The following is a 27,471-nucleotide window of genomic DNA, read 5'->3' as shown; positions in this document are numbered from 1 at the left end:
GTGCTTATAGTAATCACTTGATAAATGGTAGTTATCTTATTAGTATTCTCACATTTTAAAATAATCATCTATTCAATATCTGTTTTCCCACTGGATTACAAACTTTTTTTTATAGTGTAACTTTTTTAAAAAATTTGTATTTAAATTCTAGTTAGTTAATATACAGTGTAATATCAGTTTCAGGTGTACAATCTATTGATTCAATACTTGGATACAACACCCAGTGCTCATCATGACAAATGAACTCCTTAATTAGTTCACCCATCCCTACATCTACCTCCATTTCTGGTTGGATTACATATTTTTAGTCCATAACTTTTCCATATTTGTATCTCCAGTACTTACCTGTCCAAAGTCTTATTTATAGTTGTGATAACATTGTCAAATGGATTAAAATGAATGCCCAATTAAAAGGATACAATAAATCTAGAACACTAAAAAGGGAACTGAAAGGAAAATGACAACCTTTGATGGGTGAATTGAAGAAAACTAAATCAGTATTTTTTGGGAAGCTTTGGTTCTGTTCTCTGCTTGGTCTTCAGCTGTGGCAGCTAAGCCAGTTGTACCTAGAACAGAGAGAGCATTTTTTTCAGTCTTTCTCTAGTACACTCAACATCAGTAAATTCAGCTTATGTAGAATTTGAATTGTATTGACTAAATTTTCATTCATTGGTCTTTGCCAAACTTCCATTTGTGCCAAAGGTAGCAGAGGATAGCCATAACTGAATATCAGTGGATAAAAGATTATATTATATGGGAATTATGTTTTTGGTATTTATTGCAATCCAGCGTCTGATCCTTTGAGATACTGTTTTTTACTTTTATTAATTTTCCAAATGCTAAAGATAATACTGTATTCATCTATTTTATGAAGCTTAAAATATGGAATGTTTCTTCCAAATCCCCTGAATCTCCACTGTGTGCGTCATGTGTGTCTTTATTGGTACATAGGGCACCTTTTTTTTTCAAAACATAAAACAGACTACTTTCATTAAGTTATATGAGAATGCTGTATGTTTAGTATACATTTACTGCATTTGTCAGCAATGACCCGGACTAGTTTTATGAAATCAAGTGTGTGTCTTTATGTATGTGTATAAAACATGTATGTGTATGTGTAGTTTTATGTTTAAACAGTTTGACATTGTAATTTACATTGACCATTGCAATGTACCTTTCTGAAAAACCTATTTTGATTTTTTTTTAAAAAATAACAATTCTAAAAGAAGCAGATAAGACCAAGTAATATTCATTGAAAACAGAGAGTGCTGAGAAAATGTATTAAGACCAGCATTTGCTGGTTTTTACTAGTAGAACATTATTTCCATGATCTTAAGAATATAATAATCGTTTTACCTTATGGATATTAGTGTATTAAAGATAAAGCATATCTTTAGGTTAATTTTTTAGGTTACCAGGAGCTTTGTTAATTTTTTAGGTTACCAGGAGCTTACTTTATATAAAATAATTATCTTAGTATGTCATCCCATTTTTAGAAGATTTACAAAATGTATTTATTGAATTTTCTACTTAGGTAAAATTGTCCAATTTTATATGAGTCAAGTTCGATATTATATATATATATTACATTATGTATTATATTATTATATATTATATATATGTATATTGTATATGTATATATAATCATTTTTTTTAATGTATGTTTATTTGTTTGTGAGAAAAAGAATCCAAGCAGGCTCTGTGCTGTCAGCGCAGAGCCCAACGTGGGGCTTGATCTCACAAATTGGAAGATTATGACCTGATCTGAAAGCAAGAGTTGGACACTTAATTGAGCCACCAAGGCACCCCTAGAGATTTTATATCTAAAAGGGATTTTGAAAATGGTAATATTTTATTTATTAAGTATCTGTTACTATTATTTATGATGTATTTCTTCTCTTAGTGGATGATGCTGGCAAAATAGAACATGATGCTTCCTCTGGAATGACCATGGATGTAGAGTCAGAAATCGATCCTTGTAAAGTGGATGGCACTTGCCCTGAAGTTATCAAGGTGTACATTTTTAAAGCTGACCCTGGAGAGGATGACTTAGGTAAGAGGAAAGCTTCAGTACATCCTGATAACCCACGTTAACCTATTTAGTTTTGGGTGGTTTAGATTGAGTACATTTGAAACCTTTTCTGAAGATAACTTTTAATCAATGATTTCAATGTAGCAGTGGAAAAGTATATAAAATGTAATAAGTCCAATGGATGGAATTGAAATTTTCAGATAAATTTTCAGATTGTCATCTTCGCTGTTAGGTGGCACTGTAGACATTGTGGAGAGTGAGCCTGAGAATGACCGTGAAGTTGAATTACTTGATCAAAATAGCAGTATTCGAGTACCAAGGGAAAAGATGGTTTATATGACTGTCAATGACTCTCAGCAAGAAGATGAAGATTTAAGTAAGTAGGTGGACTTGCTGTGGGAGAAAATTTTGTTTGTGTACCTTTAAAAGTGCAACCAATATTTGAAGAAAATAAACACTACTATTATAGATATTATTGTACTGCTATATACCAAAGAGGAACATCAGTGACTGTTAATGTTTGCTTGGGATGTCACTTAAAAAACAAACTATTGTGAAAGCCAGGAAAGGAATGGTTCGTTCAACAAATACAGAGTATATAGTATGTGAAAGTAATGTTGTTGGTATGTACCATTTGAACCTCTTTTCTGTTTGTCTGAATTCAACTGATTTTTTTTTAGGTTTATTTATTTATTTCGAGACAGAGAAATAAATTTTGAAAATTTCAAAATAAATTTTGAGGTGGAGGGAGGGGGCAGTGAGGGAGAGAGAATCCTAAGCAGGCTCTGCACTGTCTGTCAGTGCCTAGCCTGATGTGGGGCTTGAACTCATGAACCATGAGATCATGACCTTAGCTAAACTCAAGAGTAAGACGCTTAGCTGACTGACCCTGTTTTCCCCAAACCAAAATATCATCTGATCTCTGTAAACCTGGTCATTAAAGTGTTGTAATTTTCTAATTAGATGTTGCTGAAATTGCTGATGAAGTTTATATGGAAGTGATAGTAGGAGAGGAGGATGCTGCAGTAGCAGCAGCAGCAGCTGCTGCTGTGCATGAACAGCAAATGGATGACAATGAAATCAAAACCTTCATGCCAATAGCATGGGCAGCAGCTTATGGTAAGTCACATACATAATGGTTCAAAGGATTGCATGGTTCTTAAACATAAATTCATTATAAAAAATAGTTTCTATGTTTCAGAAATAGGAAGTACCACATAGTGATTTAAGGACAGAGGACAATTGTTTGGTCTGCCTTTGACCTTTAATTTTTTTTAACATCAGTTTCTTTTATGCCTATATTATGTAGGAAATAAGCTTTCAAGGTGAAGTTTATTATCTTGAGTTTATCTGGATCATACCTTCACAATTTTGAGGATCATCAAGGGAGTTCATGGTGCAAAATGCTACAACAGTTGGAAGCTAGGCTTTTCCTATTTTCTTGTATATAAATATGACCTTACAGCCCATTACCTAAATAGGAAATTTGTCATTCATGAGTATCATGGCTTTTTGCTGTTGTAGTTAATAAAGAATCCCTAATTCTTTATAAAGAATACTGTATAATTTTGTTTTTTAATACACATTGTTAGGTAATAATTCTGATGGCATTGAAAACCGGAATGGCACTGCAAGTGCCCTCTTGCACATAGATGAGTCTGCTGGGCTCGGCAGACTGGCTAAACAAAAACCAAAGAAAAGGAGAAGACCTGATTCCAGGCAGTACCAAACAGGTGAGGGTGCATAAGTTCCACAGTGCAGTGTGCTCTGTGAGCTCTCAAATGAAACTAGTATGTATCCACAGAAGTGTTAATGATAGCAATTTAGCTGCTAGATCACATGTAGCTTTTCTTTATTAAATTTGAAAATATAATTTTAAGAATTCAGTGATATTCATGAATGATTTCCTAGAATAAAAAGAACAGATTTTGAGTCAGAATAAAATCTCAGGTTATTTTAGGAGAAATTAAAATAAATCCCTAAAATATTTTCTTTAACTTTAAATGAACAAATTTAAAGATTATTTCTGTCAGCGTAAGCAGGGCTTCTTTACAGAGGAGCAGGACAAATATTTCAGTTGTACACTGGACAGTTCCTTTGCAGTAAAATCTTATATGTTGATTTGCCTATTATAGTTTTTTAATTGGGTGTGGTTAAACTTTAAGTTGGTATAAATATGACATAATAGTAATAAAACTGAAATGTTGAACTTTGTTTTTGTGATATCTGTAGATATCCAAATCTATGTGGCTTTACTACTTTAAACTGGGAGTGAGATTGGTACAGATACACTGAATGAAGTTTCTGACCTAGATTTTGGTCAGATTTTGGAGTTTGCTGTTACCTCTTTTATTTAAAATCAGTGGAAAGAATGTTAACCTTTAGGAGTACTTGTCCAATAATGTTCAGAACACACACTTCAAATGCTTGAAGAAACGAAAACAAACCGTTGTTTGATCACTCATGTTCTTTTCTCTTCCTTTCTTAGCAATAATTATTGGCCCTGATGGACATCCGTTAACTGTCTATCCTTGCATGATTTGTGGGAAAAAATTTAAGTCAAGAGGTTTTTTGAAAAGGCACATGAAAAACCATCCTGAACACATTACCAAGAAGAAGTACCACTGTACTGATTGTGATTACACTACCAACAAGAAGATAAGTTTACACAACCACCTGGAGAGCCACAAGCTCACCAGCAAGGCCGAGAAGGCCATCGAATGTGATGAGTGTGGGAAGCATTTCTCTCATGCTGGGGCTTTGTTTACTCACAAAATGGTGCATAAAGAAAAAGCCAACAAAATGCACAAGTGTAAATTCTGTGAATATGAGACAGCTGAACAAGGGTTATTGAATCGCCACCTTTTGGCGGTCCACAGCAAGAACTTCCCTCATATTTGTGTGGAGTGCGGTAAAGGTTTTCGTCACCCGTCAGAGCTCAAGAAGCACATGCGAATCCATACTGGGGAGAAGCCATACCAGTGCCAGTACTGCGAATATAGGTCTGCAGACTCTTCTAACTTGAAAACACATGTAAAAACTAAGCATAGTAAAGAGATGCCATTCAAGTGTGACATCTGTCTTCTGACTTTCTCAGATACCAAAGAGGTGCAGCAACATGCTCTTATCCACCAAGAAAGCAAAACACACCAGTGTTTGCACTGCGACCACAAGAGTTCGAACTCGAGCGACTTGAAACGACACATAATTTCAGTCCACACGAAAGACTACCCCCACAAGTGTGACATGTGTGACAAAGGCTTTCACAGGCCTTCTGAACTCAAGAAACACGTGGCTGCCCACAAGGGTAAAAAAATGCACCAGTGTAGACATTGTGACTTTAAGATTGCAGATCCATTTGTTCTAAGTCGCCATATTCTCTCAGTTCACACAAAAGATCTTCCGTTTCGGTGTAAGAGATGTAGAAAGGGATTTAGGCAGCAGAATGAGCTTAAAAAGCATATGAAGACACACAGTGGCAGGAAAGTGTACCAGTGTGAGTACTGTGAGTATAGCACTACAGACGCCTCGGGCTTTAAACGGCACGTTATCTCCATTCATACGAAAGACTATCCTCACCGTTGTGAGTACTGCAAGAAGGGGTTCCGACGACCTTCAGAAAAGAACCAGCACATAATGCGACATCATAAGGAAGTTGGCATGTCCTAATAGTCCTCATACAGACATTTGTGGAGATATTGGCCCTAAAGCAGAAATCTCATTTTAAAGCCAATCAGTCTCATTCACATGCAATACTGTATATCAATTTATGCTGTGTACAAATAGAATTATTGCTTCTAGTCAACTTTTCTTTACATTTTACTAAATAGAGTGTTCTGGATCCTATTCAGTTTGTTCAGTGGCAAAAAGTAGCAACAATGAAGTTGCTTTTAAAAATGAAACTCTGATGTTGTACTTAACTTTTTCAGTCTTAGAAGTTTTACTATTCATTTAAATATTTATTCACATTGATGGTACTCTTCTAAGACCACTTACAGATTAAAAACACACAATTGGTTATTCAAAAAGTAATTATTTTGACTCATTTTCCCCATAAATTTTTTAGATTAAATACAAACATCTACAAATAGAAACAGATTGTATTCTTGGGTCTAATCATTACCTGAAAGTAATTTCTTTGTCTTGCTTAATATTTTTCAGACCACATGACAGTGAAACTTTCCATTTGAGTCTCTAGCATTGCTAAATACAGAACATTTGCTAGTTTTATGTTTAATTTTCTTTAAAATTTTTTTTTCAACGTTTTTTATTTATTTTTGGGACAGAGAGAGACAGACAGAGCATGAATGGGGGAGGGGCAGATAGAGGGAGACACAGAATCGGAAACAGGCTCCAGGCTCTGAGCCATCAGCCCAGAGCCCGACGCGGGGCTCGAACTCACGGACCGTGAGATCGTGACCTGGCTGAAGTCGGACGCTTAACCGACTGCGCCACCCAGGCGCCCCTTCATTTTATTTAACAAACTAGGCTTTCTTGTGGCTTTCTCTGTCGTACATCTTTTCTCAGCATAGCACCCTTTTAGAAAGCTGTTGGAAGGTTTTGCTTTTTACCTGTTTGTTATGTTTCTGTTTACATAGTTTTGTTTTGGAATAATTGTGTTCTAGAAATGAGACTTACTGAGTTTTAGAATCTTAGAGATAAAAGCCAGTTCATGGCATATTTTGCAACTGTATCTGTAAGTGTGCTACAGATTTTATATGTGCCTATGTGTTGCTTGTTTTACATACTTACACAATCCCAAATTTAAGTGTATAATGAAAAGTATTAAATGCACAGTAAAGTGAAAGATCCAGGGATATATGAAAGAACATTTTACAAACTTGCTATTCAGATAGATTAAATTAACTTGAAGCAAGAATTAGAAGGAAACTAGGACAGTGGTATTTTTAAAGACTGAAGTATTTTCTTTTAAATCTGTTTGGTAATTGAAAAGAGAAGGTATTTCTAGATACAATATTTTTATATAATTTTAGCTTCATACCTTAAATTTTTCTGAAAAGCAAATGAATATCTAAACATAAATCTCAGTGCTCACTTGAGAAGCATGTAAAAGAAACATCTTTTTACAATGTAGAGTAAGATTAATGGCTCCAGAGGATGGCTGCTAATTAAAATTGACAAGGTTAGTCTGGTTTTTTGTTGTTGTTTTACTGTTTCAGTTAGCAAACTTGAAAAAGATTTAATATTCAAGTTAGCTTTGATTAGAAGTTAAAGATGTGTTTAAACTATATAATGAAAATGTTAAACTTTATTCGGAATAGCACCAAGCCTTTTACAGCTTTTGTTTTTTGTCATTTGGCATGTTTTAAGCAGTCAGTGAGTCATAAACCTATAAAACGAATTGAGACAGTTACTTAGAATTTGGTTGTGTTCATCTGAATTTTCGAAAATAGAAAACACTTTTTTTTTTTTTTTTTACTTGAGTATTGGCACATACATACTGGCACATTATATACAAATAGAAAAAATTTTTTCCCCTCTTGATCATTCCCTTGCAACTTCATTATGGTGCTTCCTTCTTTTACTGTAAAGTTTTTACCTTCTGCCTTTTCTCTGTTCCACTACTATTCATATTCAGAAGTTATATTTATAGGGTTAGAAATATAAATATTTGGAGGTATTGAAGGCTGGATTAATTTAGTCTACTTTTAAATCAAGTGCTTAGGCATTTAAACATAATGCCATTCAAGCAACAGGATGGATTTGGAAACCCCGTAAGCCTTCTTGGTCCTCAAATTTGTCTCACCCCACTTTTAGTGTCCATTGTCCTGAACTTAAAAAATTCTTATTTTTTTGTGTGAGAATCTTTTACTTTCCCTTGCATTTGTTTTTTCCCTGAAGTAATATAAAAGGAAATGTTTAAATAAAAGTTTACATTTAAGAATTTTAAAACATTCTTTAAAATTAATACAGATAAAAACCTTATTTAATTATATTTTAAAAATAAACTGAAGATAAAGAACACAACACTTCACATATTTTATATTGCTCTCATAGTCTGAAGTCTTACACAGTTATTTTGTTTTGTTTTTTTAAGCACAATATCGAAACCTTTAAAAGGTATTTAAGGATTTGGTCAAGCGAATATGATAAAACATTTGTCTTTAAAAAGAAAAAATGAAATTGTACTTACTGTTATGTACCAATATTAGTTGCAGGATGTTTTAGTTCTTAAAACAATTTGATTAGCAAAGCTAAACAAGTTTGGATGTTTCAGTTTAATGTTTTAAAGAGGTACAGATTTTTACAAGAACATAAGTTATTGTTTTGTTGAAATAGCCTATTAAATATTATATGTCTCTTCCTCTGTAAACATTGTAAAATACTTAAAGTAAAATACTTGATAAATTCATATAGAAGAGTGTGACACTATTGTAAATGTGTACTTGAGAATAACATGCAGAAATAAAAATCAAAATATTTTCTTGTTAATCAGTGTTTAGTCTATTTGTTTCAGTACTAACGTAACACCTTTTCATAAAAAGTTTTATTAAATCTAATAAATATAAAATGTACTGTTTTTATTTTCCCATTGCTTAACAATGGAATACAAAATGCAGAATTTCCTTTTGATTTTGTTATTTGGATGCAGTTGTTAATCCTGTGATTTTACAACTAATATTTTAGAGTAGTACAGAGCTAATTGATGAGTTCTTTGATCAGCCTATCAGTGAAATTCATTTTGTTGTTTTATTTTCAGAGTATTTGTTATTTTGGGATTTTCATTTCTTCTAACGTAAATGTTCTCAGAAAAACCAAGCATGAAGTGATGTTTTAAAGCACTTAAAGTTAATTTCATTATAACTCCATAGAGACTGTCCTACAGTTGTCTTTGTGCCAAGTTTGGAGGACTTTAATAGATACTAACTTTGGTGGGTTATTGTCATAGTCTGAAGTTGCATAAAAATTATGTGAGAAGTTGTCTCATTTTGTTTGGGCTGCTAATTATGACTCCAGTTATTTTGATAATTTACTGCCCTATTCTCTGGAACCTCGTTTACTTTACATTTTAATTTTTTGAAATGTTTATTTTTGAGAGAGAGAGACCAAGCCTGAGCATCGGAGGGGCAGAGAGAGAGGAGACACAGAATCCAAAAGCAGTCTCCAGGCTGTCAGCTGTCAGCACAGAGCACAGGCTCCAACTCACAAACCGTGAGATCGTGGCCTAAACCAAAGTCAGAGGCTTAATCAACTGAAACACCCAGGTGCCCTAGTTGATCCTTAGTTATGTAATTTTCTTTTATTCCCCACAAATTCTAGGGTTAATGTAAGGAAAAGCATTATGGCCAGTCAGTGTCTTATAGATTGGATATTTCAGAGCACTGGTGTTTTGAATTTTGGTCCAGGGATTGCCACGATCAAAATTACTTGGAAGCTTGTTACAAGTACAAAATCTTGGATGCACTCTATACCTATTATATCAAAATTGCATTGGACTCACCAATCTGTTTTATTGTGGTAAAAAACATAAACCGTATCATCTTAGCCATTTTCAAGTATAAACTATAGTAGGTTAAGTATATCTATAGTTTTGTGAAACTGATCTCCATAACTGTTACATCTTGGCAAATCTGAAGCTATATAATCATTACTCCTTTCTCTACTTGTACCAGTCCTTAGTAACCACCATTCTACATTTTGCAGAATGATTACTTAAATTCATTTCATAAACAGAATTGTAGAGTATTTTTTTGTGTGTATGACTGGCTTATTCACCTACCATCTGTGCTTTAATCCTCATGTTAGCTTCAAAGGTTTCCCCATTAAGTACCAAGTTAGCTATGCACTTTTTATATATATATACTTTATTATATTGTAATTCATTTTATTCCTGGTTAGTTGTTTTGACCACAAAAGTGTATTGAGTCTTGTCCAGTGACTTTTCTGAATCAGCTGAGATCATAATGATGTTTTTATCATCCTGTTACTGTGGTTTATTATAACCATTGTTTATACATCGTGTTTTATAACCCATGGATATATGCCATTTAGGTAGGTATCCCATTATGCTGTATAATCCTTTTAATATGCTACTTCATTAGGCTTGCTAATATTTTATTATGGATTTTTATATCAGTATTCATCAGGGATATTAGTCTGTACTTTTCTTATTTTTTATTTTATTTATTTTAGAGAAAGACTGTGAGGGAGAGAGAGAAACTTAAGCAGGCTCCATCCTCAGTGTGGAGCCCAATGCAGGGCTCTATCCCAGAGACCCTGGATCATGACATGAGCTGAAATCAAGACTCCAATGACCAACCAACTAAACCACATAGGCTCCCTAGTCTAATTTGCTTGTAATGTCTTTCTCTGGTTTTGGTATCTGATAATTCTGCTTCACAGAAGGAGTTAGGAAATATTCTATTTTCAGAAGACTTCAGTGATGTCTTAATTTTTCCTTAATGTTAATATTCACCTGGGCCACCCAGGTGGCTTAGTTGGTTAAGTCTCAGGTCATGGTCTCATAGTCCATAGAACTGAGCCCCCCGTTGGGCTCTGTGCTGACAGCTTGGAATTCATTCTCTCTTTCCCTCTTCTCTGCCCTCATTTGTGCACTCATGTGCAGTCTGTGTCTTTCAAAATAAATAAATAAACTTTAAAATTTACCAATGAAACCATGCTATTCTAAGCTTTTATTTGGCTGAGTGTTTTATGTATGACTAATTAAATATATTTGTTTACAGGTTTTCAGATATTTTTCTTGATTTAGTATTTTGTGCATTTTTAAAAATGTGTTCATCTCTTCTATGTTGTCTAAATTGCTGGTGTTGAATTATTTGTGGTATTAAAATTTTTTATGTAAGCTTATTGGTAATAACCTACATTCATTGTTGACTTAAGTAATTTCACACCTTTTTCCTAGCTAACTTTCTAACTCATTTAAGTCTAGCTAATTCATATTTTACCAATTTAGTCAAAGCATCAGTTTTTGGTTTTGTTAATTCTTTTTCTGTTGTCCCATTTATCTGTGTACTAATCTTTTTTTCCTTCTTGCTTTGGGTTGTATTTGTTTTACTTCTTTTTTTATTTAATTTTTTTTTAATCTTTATTTCTTTTTGAGAAAGAGAGAGAGTGTGAGCAGGGGAGGGAGAGGGAGAAAGGGGTACACAGAATCTGAAGCAGGCTCCAGGCTCTGCCATCAGCACAGAGCCCGACGCAGGGCTCCAACCCATGAAGCTTGAGATCATGGCCTGAGCCGAAGTTGGATGCTCAACCCATTGAGCCACCCAGGTGCCCCATGTTTGCTTTACTGTTTGTATTTAGGGTTTAAACAGTTTTTATGCAATTTTCTGCATATACATACACATTTTTAAAAAATATTTATTGTTGAGAGAGGCAGAGTGCGAGCAGGTAGGGGCAGAGAAAGAATCTGGAGACAGAATCTGAAGCAGGTTCCAGGCTGTGGGCTGTCAGCACAGAGCCCAACATAGGGCTCAAACTCACAAACTGTGAGATCATGACCTGAGCTGAAGTTGGACGCTTGACCGGCTGAGCCACCCAGGCGCCCCTACACATTTTTTTTATTTTAATGTTTATGTATGTATGTATTTTGAGAGAAAGCATGAATGGGAGGGGCAGCGAGAGGAGAGAGAGAATCCTAAGCAAGCTCTGCCTGACATGTGGCTCAGTCTCACAAATCATGAGATCATGACTTGAGGCAAAATCAAGAGTCAGGCACTTAACCAAGTGTGCCACCCAGGCACAGCAAATTTTTCTTCTAATAGAAGTGTTGGTAAGATTTCCCTCTCAGAACTGTTTTCACTATTTCTGTAATTTTGGTTTCTTGTATTTTTCAATTTACTCGAGATTACTTCCTAATTTCACTTGTGAATTTTTTCTTTGACCTACTGGTGGTTTAATGGGATGTTATTTAATTTCCACATTTTTGTAAATATTCTGGAGGTGGTGTATGTATTATCCATTTCTAGCCTTATTCCTTTGTGGGTACAGAAGATGCTTTACATGATTTCAACCTTTTAAAATATATTGAGCTTTGGGACGCCTAGGTGGCTGAGTTGGTTAAGTGTCCCACTCTTGATTTCAGCTTAGGTCACGATCCCATGGTTCCTGAGTTCAAGCCCCATGTCAGGCTCTGCACTGACAGTGTGGAGCCCTGGTTGGGATTCTCTCTCCCTCTTTCTCTCTCTCTGCCTCCACCACTGTCTTAAAATAAATAACCTATGGTCTATTCCATGTAGAATGTTCCACATGCACTTGAATGGAAGGTATAGTTAGTCTGCAATTGCTGGAATGAATGTTCTGTTTATTGTATTCAATATCTCTATTTTCTTTTTCATCTTTTTTTCCAGTTTTATCTGTTACTGGGTGTGGATTATTCTACTATTATGGTACATCTGTTTCTCTTTAATTCTGTGTGAGTATTTTTTCATATAACTTGGTGTGTATCTGATTCTTACATATTTTTGGTTGACTGACCCTTCTGTCAATACATAATGTCTTTTGTCTCCTATAATAGGCGTCTTGCTCCTATTAGGAGACTTGCTGAATACAAGACAACAGACCTAAAATGGAGTGGTTTGGGATAACTTAATTATAGCTTTGGCTCTCTCAAAAATAGAGTGTTAAACAGAGAAAAGGCAGAAGGTAAAAACTTTACAGTATAAGTAGAAGGAAGCACCATAATGAAGTTATTGATAAAATAACTGGCTATTTTAACATTGATATCTCTGTTTTGTTTTTGAGAGACTAAGACCCAAATGAGTTAAAACAACTGTTCTAACTTTATTTCATTTGGGACCCATATAACAAATGATATTTTCTGTGTAATTCCTGCCATACCTCACTACTTCCTCTCCTACAATGGAACATTTGATGCTATTCAGGCATTAAGAAGCATAAATAGAGCTATTTGTAGTTGATGTGGAAAGGTTTCTCTAACATACTGTTGACTGAAAAATCAGAGTAATATGTTCACACATGCATAAACGTGTCAGAAATGTTACATAGAAAACTCTTAACAGTGGTTAACTATGAAATTGAGAGATGGGAGTCCTTCTTTTTTTCCCCAAATTTTGTATCTAAGTTACTGGATATAGTGTAATATTTTCCAGGAGTAGAACTGTTATTTATTCTTTACATGCAACTCCCAGTGCTCATCATAAGTGCCCTCCTTAATGCCCATCACCCATTAGCCCATCCCCCACCCACCACCCTCCAGCAACTCTGTTCTCTGTATTTAAGAGTCTCTTATGGTTTACCTCCCTCTGTTTTTATCGTACTTAATTTTTCTTTTCCCTTCCCCTATGTTTTAATGTTTATTTATTTTTGAGAGAGAGACAGAGCATGAATGGGGGAGGGGCAGAGAGAGAGGGAGACACAGAATCTGAAGCAGGCTCCCGAATCTGAGCTGTCAGCAGAGAGCCCAAAGCAGGGCTCAAACTCACAAACTGTGAGACGGTGACCTAAGCAAAAGTTGGTTGTTTAACTGACTCATTATTTTATTCTTTCTAGTTATGATCTTCTATTTTCCACTTAAAGAAGTATGTTTAGCTTTTTTCATGAGACGCACTGTCTTGATGATGAACTCTTTTTAACTTTTATTCATCTGAGAAACTTTATCTGCCTTTCAATTCTGTTCGCCTTTGTTGGTAGAGGATTCTTGGTTGTAGGCTTTTACTGTCAGAATTTTGAATGTATCATACCACTCCCTTCTGTTGTGCAAATTTCTGCTGATAAATCAGCTGACTTAGGAGATTTGCCTTACATATAAGTTATTTTATTGTTTTCATTTTAAGCTTTTTTATATTTAGTCCCTGCCTTCTTAATTATTATGTGTCTTGGTGTAGACCTCTTTCAGATCATCTTGTTTTAAGGTCTCTGTGCTTCCTAAACCTGTTTTCCTATTTCCTTCCCCAGAATGTTATTATGCTTGATGCAATCCCAAAGGTCCATACTTCAAATTCTTACACCATCTTAGTTTTAATATTTTTTTCTTTTTACTTTTCAACTTGATTTCCTTTATTCTGTTTCCCTAGATCACTTATCCATTCATCACTGTCCTCTAATCTGTTGTTTATTCCTTCTAGTATATATTTTTAATTTCAGTTATTGTATTTTTCAATTCTGACTCGTTCTTTATTTTTTCAATGTTTTTAAGTTCTTTGTGTTCAAATTTCTCCTGAGTTCTGTGAGCATATTTGACCATTACTTTGAACTGTTTATCAGATATATTGAAATTTGTGTATTGATATTGTGTATATTGAGATACTGTGTTTAGTTATTTTTCTGAGGCTTAGAACATATTTCTCTGTTTTCTCATTTTGCATGACTCTCTGTTTGCTCCTATGTATTAAGTAGTTCAATTACATCTCTTCTTATGTAAAAGACATCATATGGGGCCCAGAAGCACAATCCCCCCTGGTATCCAGAATCAATTTTGTGTAGGTTGTTTGTGCCCTCCTGTTTAGAAGTGCTTTGGACAGATGCCAATACCAGCCAAGTCCACCTACAGAGTGTGCAAATGCAATAGCCACTTTGGGTGTGCTGATCACATCAAAGGTCACCTGGTTGGTGCAATGAGACTGCTTATTAGTACTGAAATTGAGTTGGTGCAATGAGACTGCTTATTAGTATTGAAATTGAGTTAGTAAATGAAAACAGAACTCCCAACAAACAAAAGTCCAGGACCAGAGAGCCTCACAGTTGAATTCTACCACATATTTAAAGAAGAGTTAATCAAAATGCATTAAAGACAAACGTGAGACCTAAAACCATAAAAATCCTAGATGAGAACACAGGTAATGTCTCTGATATGGACTATAGCAACATTTTTTTTTAAATTATGTGTCCTAAGGCAAGGAAAACAAAACAAAAATAAATTGCTGAGACTATATCAAGATAATAGCTTCACAGCAAAAGAAAGAGTCAACAAAACCAAAAGGCAACCTACTGAATGGGAGAAGATATTTGCAAAAGACATGTCTGATAAAGGGTTAGCATCCAAAATATACAATGAACTTATACAACTCAATACCCCAAAACCAAATAATCCTATTAAAAACCAGCAGAAGACATGAGTTTCTTCAGACAAACAGAGGACAAAGGATACATGAAAGATGTTCAACATCACTAATCACCAGGGAAATGAAAATCAAAATGAACTACAATGATATATCAACTCACAGCTGTCAGAATGTCTAAAATCAGTAACATAAATAATGAGTGTTAGTGAGGATGTGGAGAAAAAGGAACCAACAACTGTTGGTGGTTATGCAAACTGATGCAGTCACTGTGGAAAACACAATGGAGCTCCCTCAAAAAAATAAAAAATGGGAATACCATATGATCCAGTAATCATACTTCTGAGTATTTACCCAAACAATACAAAAGTACTAATTCCAAAAGATATGTTCATTCTGTTTATTGAAGCATTGTTTACAATAGCCAAATTATGGAAGCAACCCAAGTGTCCATTGATAGATGAATAAACGGGTAAAGAAGGTGCCGTATATATGTGTGAGTGTAAAGGGAGGCAGGGAGGAAGGGAGAAAGGAGGAAGGAAGAAAGGAAGAGAGAAAGAATAAATACGGAATGTTACCTATAAAAAAGAATGAAGTCTTGTCATTTGCAACAACATGAATGGTCATAGAGGGTATAATGCTAAGCAAAATAAGCTAGTCTGAGAATGCCAAATACCATAAAATTTCATTCATATGTGGAGTTTAAGAAAACAAAGCAACAACAACAACAAAAAAGGAGACAAAACAGACTCTTACCTATAGAGAACTGGTAATTGTCAGAGAAGAGGTTGGGGACAGCAGATGGGTAAAACAGGTGAAGGACTAAGAGTACACTTAGTAGTGGTGAGCACTGAATAGTGTGTAGAAGTGTTAATTACATTGTACATGTGAAATTAGCATAATACTGAATGTAAATTATACTTGTATAAACAATAACCCAACAATGAAATAGTACTTTATACCTGTCAGAATAGCTAGGATTAAAAAATCAAAATGCGACAAAGATGCAGAGAATGGAAGACTTTGTTCACTGTTTGTTAGAATGTGAACTGGTGTAGCCACTGTGGAAAATGCTACTGAGCTAGTCAGAAATTTGAAAATGGGGGCATCTGGGCGGCTCAGTTGGTTAAGTGTCTGACCTCAGCTCGGTCATTATCTCATGGTTTGTGGTTCGAGCCCCATGTCAGACTTGTGCTGACAGCTGAGTCTGGAGCTGCTTCAGATTCTATGTATCTGTCTCTCTGTGCCCCTGCTGTGCACTCTCTCAAAAATAAATCAACATTAAAAAAAAAAAAGAAAATTGAAAATAGAATTACACATAATCTAACATTCCATTTCTGGGTGTATACACTTAAGAAAAACACCAATCTGAAGAGATATATGCACCATTATGTTTACTGCAGCAATAACGACCAGAGCCATGATATGGAAGAAATCCCAAATGTCCATATTATGTATATGTATAATGGAGTAATAGCCATAAAAAACTATTATATCTTGCCATCTGTGACAACAGTAATTAGAGCAAGAGGGTATTATGCTAAGTAAAATAAGTGAGACATAGGCAATCACCATAGATTTCACTTTTATATACTACATTAAAAAAAAAGTAAACAGTCAAAACAAAATGAAAAAACTGATAAATGCAGAGAACAAACTGTTGTTTGAAAGAGGGTAGGCAGGTGAAATAATGGGCAAAATAGATAAAAGAGAATTAAGTTACAAACATCTGGTTATTAAATAAATAAATCACAGGGATGTTAAGTGTAACATAGGAAATATAGTCAATGATATTGTAATAACTTCGTATGATGACAGATAGTAACTACATTTGGTGACCTCTTTGTAATATATATAAATGTTGATTCACCATGTTGTACATCTGAAACCAATATAATATTGTATGTCAACCATGGATCAATACACAGACTGTGCTGCTGGCCAGCGCCATCTGCCTCTCCCTTCCCCCAGCCAAAATCCCAAAGGGAACCAGCTCCCCTAACCAAACTTTCTTGCACCGCACAAACACCCAACGCTGTGCTTTGGTGGATCCATCCCTCTGTGGGCCTGCCTCCCTCCCAGTGCTGCAGGGCCCCTCCCGCAGGGAACCACCGTGGGCAAAGCGAGCTAACCCTGCCCCTCCCGCCCCTGTGCATCTTGCGGATCCACCATGGCTAATACTCCAGATCCCATCGAAGCAGCACCACAAGCCTGGCAGTGTGCAAGTAGCCCAGACAGGAGCACCCCACTCCATGGTGAGTCCTGCCCCTGGGAGAGGGGAAGATAAGGTATACACCAGTCTGACTGTGGCCCCAGCGGTGGGCTGGGGGCAGACATCAGGTCTGACTGCGGCCCTGCCCAAAAATGCAAGTTTCTCCAGACAGTACAGGGAAAGTCCCCTGCAGTTCCGTGCCATGCCAGCGACTATCCAAAATGATGAAACAGAAGAATTCTCCTCAAAAGAAACTCCAGGAAGTAGTGACAGCTAAACGAATTGATCAAAAACGATTTAAGCAATATAATAGAACAAGAATTCAGAATAATAGTTATAAAATTAATCACTGGGCTTGAAAACAGCATAGAGGACAGCAGAGAATCTATTGCTACAGAGATCAAGGGACTAAGAAATAGTCAGGAGCTAAAAAGTGCTATAAATGAGGTGCAAAATAAAATAGAGACGACCACAGCTCGTATTGAAGAGGCAGAGGAGAGAATAGGTGAATTAGAAGATAAAATTATGGAAAAAGAAGAAGCTGGGAAAAAGATAAAAAAAAATCCAGGAGTATGAGGGGAGAATTAGAGAAATAAGTGATGCAATCAAGCTTAACAATATCCATATAAAAGGAATTCCAGAAGAGGAAGAGAGAGAGAAAGGGGCTGAAGGTGTACTTGAACAAATCATAGCTGAGAACAGAGAACTCCCTTCAGACATAACTTGAATCAATCTTTTGCACAACATATCATAGTGAAACTGGCAAATACAAGGATAAAGAGAAAATTCTCTTATATCATGTGATGAACAGAAAAAATATGCTTTATCCACCAAGTCTATCATTCAGAATAGAAGAGATAAGCATCTTCTCAAACAAACAAAAACTGAAGGAATTCATCACTACTACACCCATACAAGAGATCCTAAGGAGGACTCTTTGAGTGAAATGTTGCAAGGACCACAAAGTACCAGCGACACCACTACAAGCATGAAACCTACAGATGTCACAATGACTCTAAACCCATATCTTTCTATAATAACACTGAATGTAAAGGGACTAAATGCTCTGACCAAAAGACATAGAGTATCAGAATGGATGAAAAAAACAAGACCCATCTATTTGCTGTCTACAAGAGACTCATTTTAGACCTGAGGACACCTCCAGATTGAAGTGAGGGGATGGAGAACTATGTATCATGCTACTGGAAGTCAAAAGAAAGCTGAAGTAGCCACACTTATATCAGACAAACTAGACTTTAAATTAAAGGCTGTAACAAGAGATGAAGAAGGGCATTATATAGTAATTACAGGGTCTATCCATCAGGAAAAAATAACAATTATAAATGGCTATGTGCCGAATACAGGAGCCCCCAAATATATAAAACAATCACAAACATAAGCAACCTTATTGAGAAGAATGTGGTAATTGCAGGGGACTTTAACACTCCACTTACAGAAATGGATAGATCATCTAGACACACAGTCATTAAAGAAACAAGGGCTCTGATGATAGATATATTCAGAACTCTGCATCCCAAAGCAACAGAATACACTTTCTTCTTGAGTGCACATGGAACTTTCTCCAAGACAGATCACATACTGGGTCACAAAACAGCCATTCATAAGTATAAAAGAACTGAGATCATATCATGTACACTTTCAGACCACAATGCTGTGAAACTTGAAATCAACCACAGGAAAAATTCTGGGAAACCTCCAAAAGCATGGAGGTTAAAGAACACCCTACTAAAGAATGAATGGGTCAACCAGGCAATAAGAGAAGAAATTTAAAAATATATGGAAACAAGTGAAAATGAAAATACAACAATCCAAATGCTTTGGGATGCAACGAACACAGTCCTGAGAGGAAAATACATTGCAATCCAGGCCTATCTCAAGAAACAGGAAATATCTCAAATACAAAATCTAACAGCACACCTAAAGGAAATAGAAGCAGAACAGCAAAGACACCCCAAACCCAGCAGAAGAAGAGAAATAATAAAGATCAGAGCAGAAATAAACAATATAAAATCTAAAAAAAACTATAGAGCTGATCAATGAAACCTAGAGTTGGCTTTTTGAAAAAATAAACAAAATTGATAAACGTCTAGCCATGCTTCTCAAAAAGAAAAGGGAGATGACCCAAATAGATAAAATCATGAATGAAAATGGAATTGTTACAACCAATCCCTCAGAAATACAAGCAATAATCAGGGAAAACTATGAAAAATTATATGCCAACAAACTGGACAACCTGGAAGAAATGGACAAATTCCCAAGCAACCACACACTTCCGAAACTCAAACAAGGAGAAATAGAAAACTTGAACAGGCCCATAACCAGGGAAGAAATGGAATCAATTATCAAAAATCTCCCAACAAATAAGAGTCCAGGATCAGATGGCTTCCCAGGGGAATTCTACCAGACATCTAAAGCAGAGATAATACCTATCTTTCTCAAGCTATTCCAAAACATAGAAAGGGAAGGAAAACTTCCAGACTCATTCTATGAAGCCAGCATTACTTTCATTCCTAAACCAGACAGAGACCCAGCAAAGAAAGAGTACTACAGGTCAATATCCCTGGTGAATATGGATGCAAAAAATTCTCAACAAGATACTAGCAAATCGAATTCAACAGCATATAAAAAGAATTATTCACCATGATCAAGTGGGATTCATTCCTGGGCCACAGGGCTGGCTCAACATTCGCAAATCAATCAATTTGATACATCACATTAATAAAAGAAAAGATAAGAACCATATGATCCTGTCAATCGATGCAGAAAAGGCCTTTGACAAAATTCAGCCTCCTTTCTTAATAAAAATCCTCAAGAATGTTGGGATAGAAGGAACATACTTAAACATCATAAAAGCCCTTTATGAAAAGCCCACAACTGATGGGCTTCCCTCAATGGGGAAAAACTGAGAGCTTTCCCCCTGAAATCGGGAAGATGACAGGGATGTCCACACTCACCGCTGTTGTTTAACATAATGTTGGAAGTGCTAGCATCAGCAATCAGACAACAAAAGGAAATTTAAGGCATCAAAATTGGCAAATATGAAGTCAAGCTTTCACTTTTTGCATACGACATACTATACACACACATTCAATGCAATCCCAATCAAAATTGTACCAGCATTCTTCTCAAAGCTACAACAAGCAATCCTAAAATTTGTATGGAACCACAAACGACCCTGTATAGCCAATGTAATTTTGAAGAAGAAGGCCAAAGTGGGAGGCATCACACTCCAAGACTCTAGCCTCTACTACAAAACTGTAGCCATCAAGACAGCATGGTATTGGCACAAAAACAGACACATAGACCAATGGAATAGAATAGAAACTCCAGAACTGGACCCACCAATGTACAGCCAATTAATCTTTGACAAAGCAGGAAAGAACATCCAATGGAAAAAAGACAGTCTCTTTAACAAACAGTGCTGGGAGAACTGGACAGCAACATGCAGAAGAATGAAACTAGACTACTTTCTTACACCATTCACAAAAATAAACTCAAAATGGATAAAGGACCTGAATGTGAGACAGGAAATCATCAAAACCCTAGAGGAGAAAGCAGGAAAAAATCTCTCTGGCCTCAGACACAGCATGTTCTTACTTGACACATCTCCAAAGGGAAGGGAATTAAAAGCATAAATGAACTATTGGGACCTCATGAAGATAAAAATCTTCTGCACAGTGAAGAAAACAATCAACAAAACTAAAAGGCAACAGACAGGAAAAGATATTTGCAATGGCATATTAGATAAAGTGTTAATATCAAATATCTATAAAGAACTCACCAAACTGCACACCTGAAAAGCAAATAATCCAGTGAAGAAATGGGCAGAAGACATGAATAGACGTTTCTCTAAAGAAGACATCCAGATAGCCAACAGACACATGAGAAGATGCTCAACGTCACTCCTTATCAGGAGAATACAAATCAAAACCATACTGAAATATGACCTCACGCCAGTCAGAGTGGCTAAAATGAAAAAATCAGGAGACTATAGATGCTGGAGGCGATGTGGAGAAATGGGAACACTCTTGTACTGTTGGTGGAAATGCAAACTGGTGCAGCTGCTCTGGAAAACAGTGTGGAGGTTTGTCAAAAAATTAAAAATAGACCTACCCTATGACCCAGCAATAGCACTGCTAGGAATTTACCCAAGGGATACAGGAGTACTGATGCATAGGGGCACTTGTACCCCAATGTTTATAGCAGCACTTTCAATAATAGCCAAATTATGGAAAAAGCCTAAATGTCCATCAATGGATGAATTGATAAAGAAATTGTGGTTTATATACACAATGGAATACTATGTGGCAATGAGAAAGAATGAAATATAGCCTTTTGTAGCAACGTGGATGGCACTGGAGAGTGTGATGCTAAGTGAAATAAGCCATACAGAGAAAGACAGATACTATATGTTTTCACTCTTATGTGGATCCTGAGAAACTTGACAGAAGACCATGGGGAAGGAGAAGGGGGAAAAAAAGTTAGAGAAGGAGGAAGCCAAACCATAACAGACTCTTAAAGACTGAGAATAAACTGAGGGTTGATGGGGGTGGTGGGAGGTAAGGGAAAGTGTGTGATGGGCATTGAGGAGGCCACCTGTTGGGATGAGCACTGTGTTGTATGGAAACCAATTTGACAATAACTTTCATATTAAAAAAGAAAGAAAAAAGAAAATAATATGCTGGGGACACAGATTTTTCAAGTTTTTTTCAAGTTTGGTGGAGTCTTTTGAGTTTCCTACATACTGTATTATGTCATGTTATGTTATGTGGAGATATATTCACTCAATCTACATTGTTGAGATTTTCTTTGTTTGTTTGCTTGTTTGTTTGTTTTTTTGTTTGTTTTTACCATGAATGGATATTGTACTTTGTCATGTGCTTTTTCTACATTACTGAAATTATCGTATAGTTTTTATTCCTTCTCCTATTGATGTGATGTATCGCACTTATTTGTCAATATTGAACCACGCTTACATCCTGGGAATAAGTCCCACTTGATGGTACCAAATGATTATTTAATGTATTGTTGGATTTGATTTGCTTGAATTTTGTTGAAGATTTTTTGCATTAAAGATCTTCAGAAATACTAGCCTGTAGTTCTTTTTTTTGTGTGTGTGGAGTCTTTATCTGGCTTTGGTATCAGGGTAATTCTGGCCTGGGTGAGTGAATTTCGAAGTTTTATTTCTTCTTGTTTTTGGAATAGTTCCATAATAATATTAACTCTTCTTCAAATGTTTGCTAGAATTCCCCTGTGAAGTCATCTTGTCCTTTCAGTCTATTCAAATTTTCTATTTCTTCTTGCTTCAGTTTTGGTAGGTTATATATCCAGGAATTTAACTATTTCTTTTGGATTGTTTTATTTGTTGACATATAGTTTTTCATAGCATTCTCTTACAAGTGTTTGTATTTCTGTGATGCTGGTTATTTCTCCTTCATTTGTAATTTTGTTAGAGTTCATTCATTCATTCATTCCTTCTTTCCTCCTTCCTTCTCTCCTTTCTTCTTTCCTGTCTCTCCTTTCCTTTCTCTCTTCCCTCTCTTTCTTTTTTTATGAGTTTTGCTAAAGGTTTGTCAATTTTGTTGATATTTGCAGACAGTTCCTGGTTTCATTGATGTTAGCTGCTGTTGTTGTTGTGTTTTTAACATCTATATTATTTATTTCCACTTTAATCTTTATTACTTCTTTTGCTGGTTTAGGTTTTCCTTTGTCCTTTTTCTAGCTTTTTTAGTTGTAAGGCTATCTTGTTCATTTGAGATTTTTCTTCCTTGTTGAGGTAGACCTGTATTGCTACTTACTTTTTTCTTAAAACCACTTTGGCTGCATCCCAAAAGTTTTGGATGGTTGTGATTTTATTACTGTTTGTTTCCTTTACTTTTTGATGTATTCTTTGATTTCTTGTTTACCCATTAATTGCTTAGTAGAATGTTATTTAGTCTCCGTGTATTTGTTCTCCTTACAGATTTTTTTCTTGTAGTTGATTTCTAGTTTCATAGCATTATGATCAGAAAAGATGTGTAATGACTTCAATCTCTTTGAATTTGTTGAAGCTTGTTTTGTAGCCTAATATCTGATATATTCTGGAGAATGGTTCATGTGCACTTGAGAAGAATGTGTATTGTTTTATGATGAAATGTTGTGAATTAAATCTGTTAAGTCCAATTGGTCCAATGTGTCATTCAAAGTCACTGTTTCCTTGTGATTTTTCTGTTTAGATGAGCTGTCCATCATTGTAAGTAGGGTATTAAAGTTCTCTCCTACTGTTGTATTATTATTAGTTAGTGCCTTTATGTTTGTTATTTACTGTTTATGTATTCAGGTACTCCCATTTTGGGTGCACAAATATTTATGATTGTTATATATCCTCTTAGACTTTTCCCTTTTATTATTTTATAGCGTCATTCTTTGTTTGTGGTTATAGCTTTTGTTTTAGAAGCTATTTTTGTCCAATATAAGTAAGGCTACTCCAACTTCCTTTGGACATTCATTTGCATGAGTAATATTTCTTTACCACCACACTTTCAAACTGCAGGTATCCATAGGTCTAAAATGAGTCTCGTATAGGAAGCATATGGATGAGTCATGTTTTGTTTTTGTTTTTTTGTTTTGTTTTGTTTTGTTTTGTTTTTATCCATCTGTCACCCTATGTCTTTTGCTTGGAGAATTTTGTCCACTTACATTCATACTAATTATTGATAGGTAAGTATTTGTTGCCATTTAAAAATATGGAGCACTTCATGAATTTGGGTGTCATCCTTTTTTAGGAGCCATGCTAATATTGTCTGCATTATTCTAATATTGTGGGCTACCAATGTGAGCACTGTGTTTTGTTTTATATGACTCCATTTATTCCCTTCCTTGACGTATTAAATTTTAACATATGTTGTGTATATATATTTTTATATATATTCGCATACATGTTATAGATTTTTTTTTGGTGGTTGCATTAAAATTTTCAATAAACATTTATAATTTATGCAGATCTTTCAAATAATACTACTTCACTTCATATGTATGCAAATTCTTTATAATCACAAAATATTCCTAATTCCTCCCTTTAATCTCTAGTACCAATGTTCTCTTTCATTTCACTTATACATATACTTACATAATCAAATATATTATTGCTTTTATTATTTGGTGAAATGGTATCTGCAGATCAATCAAGAAAAATTAGTTCTTTTACATTCACTTATCCTTTTAGAATGCTCTTTTTTTATGTAGGTCTGAGTTTCAGATGCATCATTTTCCTTTTTTATAAAAAATTCTTTTAATAACTTTTGCAAGGTTGATCTACTGAGAGGAACTTCACAATTTTAAGGAGGTATTTTCCCTTTACTTTTGAAGAATTTCACAGTGCAAAACATTCTAGGTTGGTGGTACTCCATTCTTCCTTGCATGGTTTCTGAGAAGATGAATGTAATTCCTATCTTGCTTGTCTGTAGGTAGTATGGTCCTCTGGCTTTTTTCAAGATTTTTTATCTTAAAATTTTTGTAATTTGAATACAATGTGGCTAGATGTAAGCATAGGGCACATTTGGATTTTTAGTCTGGTGTCTGACATTATTGGGTGGGGGGCAATTTACATCATTATTGTTTCAAATATTGCTTCTGCTCCTTTCTTTTTCTTCTTTTTTTTTTTTCCTTTTCCTTTCTTTTGATGGTATTCCTATTTTACCTATGCTATACCTTTTGTTCTTGTCCCAAATTTTGGATATTTTGTTCATTTCTCTTTTATTCTTGATTTTCAATTTGGGCATGTGTCTCATCAAATCCTCAAGCTCAGTTATTGTTCCAGTCATGCATATCTAATGAATACATCACAGGCATTCTTTTTTTATTTGTAATGGTTTTTACTTCTAGAATTTTTTCTTAGAATTTTTATGTTACACTATCCATCTCTTCTCATGTTTTCTCTACCTTTATTACAATGACCAATTGTAATTGTAATTACCAATTATCTTGGTAATTACAAACTTTTTTTTAAGTTGCTAGTGTGATAATTCAAATATTACAGCCTTATCCCATTGTGATTTTAGTCTTTTCAAGCTTTTTGCCTTTTGGTATTTCTTTTTAGTTTTTGTTGAAAGGTGGATATGATATTTTAACTAAAACTGCATTAAGTAGGCTTTTAAGTCATTTGGTGGTAAATTCTGTGGGGAGGACAAACATTCAACAGTCCTATGATGAAAACTCAATGTTTTGGTGAGCTTGTGCCAGTACTATGAGCTTTGGCCATAAACTCTTTCATCACCCTTTTCCCTGTTCCTGTTTAAGGACAGCATCATTACAGGTGGGTGGAGCTGGGCATTTGCCTTCTTGGGGTAGGTTAGGGTCTGATAAAATCCCAGCAGGTTAAGCTCTGGTAAAACAATTTGTTGCGAAGACAGACCTTATTAACAACAGAATGTTCTGATTTATTTCAAAAGTGTTATTTGTCTGTGATATTCACTGAGGACCTAGTAGAATTCTTGAAGGTACAAAAGTTTGGGCTCCCCTCATGAGTGGATCCTTGGAAGGTTCTTTTGTATTGTCTTATTTTTGTTGAGTCATTGACACTGAGCTGCCAGCAATTAAATTGTAGTGCAGTTTTTCCTACCTTAGCACTGGTTCCCAAAGTGATTTGTATTTTGGTATTTGCCCCCAAGGTTATGATTTTCTGCATATGCCTGTCTTCAGTGTGTTCAGTGTCAGACTGTCCTGTGACCTTTTTCAGTTTGTTCAGATTTTTACTTGTTAGCATGAAGTGTTTAATGAAAGTTGTCTTTTTGGAGATCTAGTATGAACAATATAAGTGCAAATTCCTTGAACAGTACAGAGTCAACCGTATACATACTAAGCTATTCATTAATGAGTTTCCAAGAATGTAAGTGTAAATCAGGGGTCAACTAAACATAGCTCACGGGCCACATCCAACCCACCATCTGTTTTTTCTAAGTACAATTTTACTAGTTATGCTGATAAAAAAAAAAGCATAGTGTCTTTCACATTGTTGCTTTAACATTAACTATACCAGATAGCACAGATTTACATTCTGCCATTTAAAGACAAAAGTCTGTTGACCCCTGTTCTAAACTTTTAATGATGTATCAAGGAAATGACTGTGGAAGGAATAAGAAATGAGAGAAAATTACTTTTTCTTCTTTATACAGTATTATGTTATGTAAAGAAACATATTATTTTGACCCTTGAGTGGCATTTAATTTTTTTATAATCTACCAGGTGATAACAAACTCGTCTGAGATAAAGCTGCAGAGAACAGTGGTATAATTTGATTATATATAAATATACATATATATACCCATACACATATATATTTAAAAACAATACATTTTTCTTTTTTTGTGACAAACTGTTGAGGAAAGAAATTCATAAAGATCTTCAAACAGTAAAACTAAACCTTTCCAAAGTGCTCAGTTTATTCAAATACTACATCATAATCACATAATCAGTTTTTAAAAATAACTTTTGTTCATAAAATATGCTAAATATTTTATCTAGTAACACACTTATAAACATTTTCATACCAAAAAGGATACTTGACAAATGTCTCCACTATCACAGGTAGATCTATGCTTAGAAACTTGAAACGTGGGATAAAACTTGTTATGCTCACTAAAAGAGAAAAACAATATTATCTATACCACATAGGCCACAGCATTATAAATTTCATCAATACTGAGACAGACTTTCCAAAATATCAAATATTATGTGCACCTATTAGCTAATCAAAGACTTTCCCAAGAGTACACTGTATGGCAATATTTAAAACAAATAAATTTAAACTTAAAACAGATGAGAACAAAAATGAAGCAAATAATTATTCTACAACACATATCGCAAAAAAGTGTAATACAGAGATTCAAACTCCAGTGTGTACTCCTATTTTGAAGTGGGAGTAAGAGAACTCATTGTATGACTACCAAATATAAAGAATAACTTTTAAAATATACTAGAATTTGCATCAACGAATTTATATTCTTTCAAAGCAGTGCAACCTTAAAATTATATTTACTCTACATGCCACCCAAGATCTTTCTGGTCTCAGTTATTTTTATCATTGTTTAAGCATAATTAAAAGTGGAGTATTATTAAAATCTCTTCTACCGTTAATTCCATAATCTGTATTTGTGCAAACATTTACAACGTCCCTCTTGCAATTATGTAGAATTTATAATACACATTTCTGAATTACTCTAATTGGT

The 27,471-nt window shown here is 34.9% G+C and overlaps 1 protein-coding gene and 1 pseudogene across 12 annotated transcripts in view; one reads left to right on the top strand and one right to left on the bottom strand.

Annotated features, from left to right (window-relative positions):
• The window catches only part of LOC145714976 (zinc finger X-chromosomal protein-like), a 53,961-nt gene extending 45,476 nt beyond the window's left edge, over positions 1-8,485 (top strand). For 11 of the 12 annotated variants that reach the window (XM_081794563.1, XM_081794562.1, XM_081794560.1 and 8 more), the window contains 5 exons: positions 1,904-2,053; positions 2,265-2,408; positions 2,996-3,151; positions 3,625-3,765; positions 4,521-8,485. In XM_081794563.1, the coding sequence (XP_081650689.1) occupies positions 1,904-2,053; positions 2,265-2,408; positions 2,996-3,151; positions 3,625-3,765; positions 4,521-5,701 (1,772 nt within the window). In that variant the 3' untranslated portion in view covers positions 5,702-8,485. The remainder of the gene's footprint in view (positions 1-1,903; positions 2,054-2,264; positions 2,409-2,995; positions 3,152-3,624; positions 3,766-4,520) is intronic. The other variant, XM_081794566.1, reaches the window with a different exon arrangement.
• A 15,500-nt stretch (positions 8,486-23,985) lies between these two features.
• LOC145715085 (U6 spliceosomal RNA) lies at positions 23,986-24,085 on the bottom strand (annotated as a pseudogene).
• Positions 24,086-27,471: the final 3,386 nt, after the last annotated feature.

Source organism: Panthera onca, chromosome Y, assembly GCF_046562875.1.
Source record: "Panthera onca isolate mPanOnc1 chromosome Y, mPanOnc1 haplotype 2, whole genome shotgun sequence".
Lineage (NCBI taxonomy): Eukaryota > Metazoa > Chordata > Mammalia > Carnivora > Felidae > Panthera > Panthera onca.
Note: the sequence above shows the minus strand (reverse complement) of the source record. Positions and strands in the feature narration are given on the sequence as shown.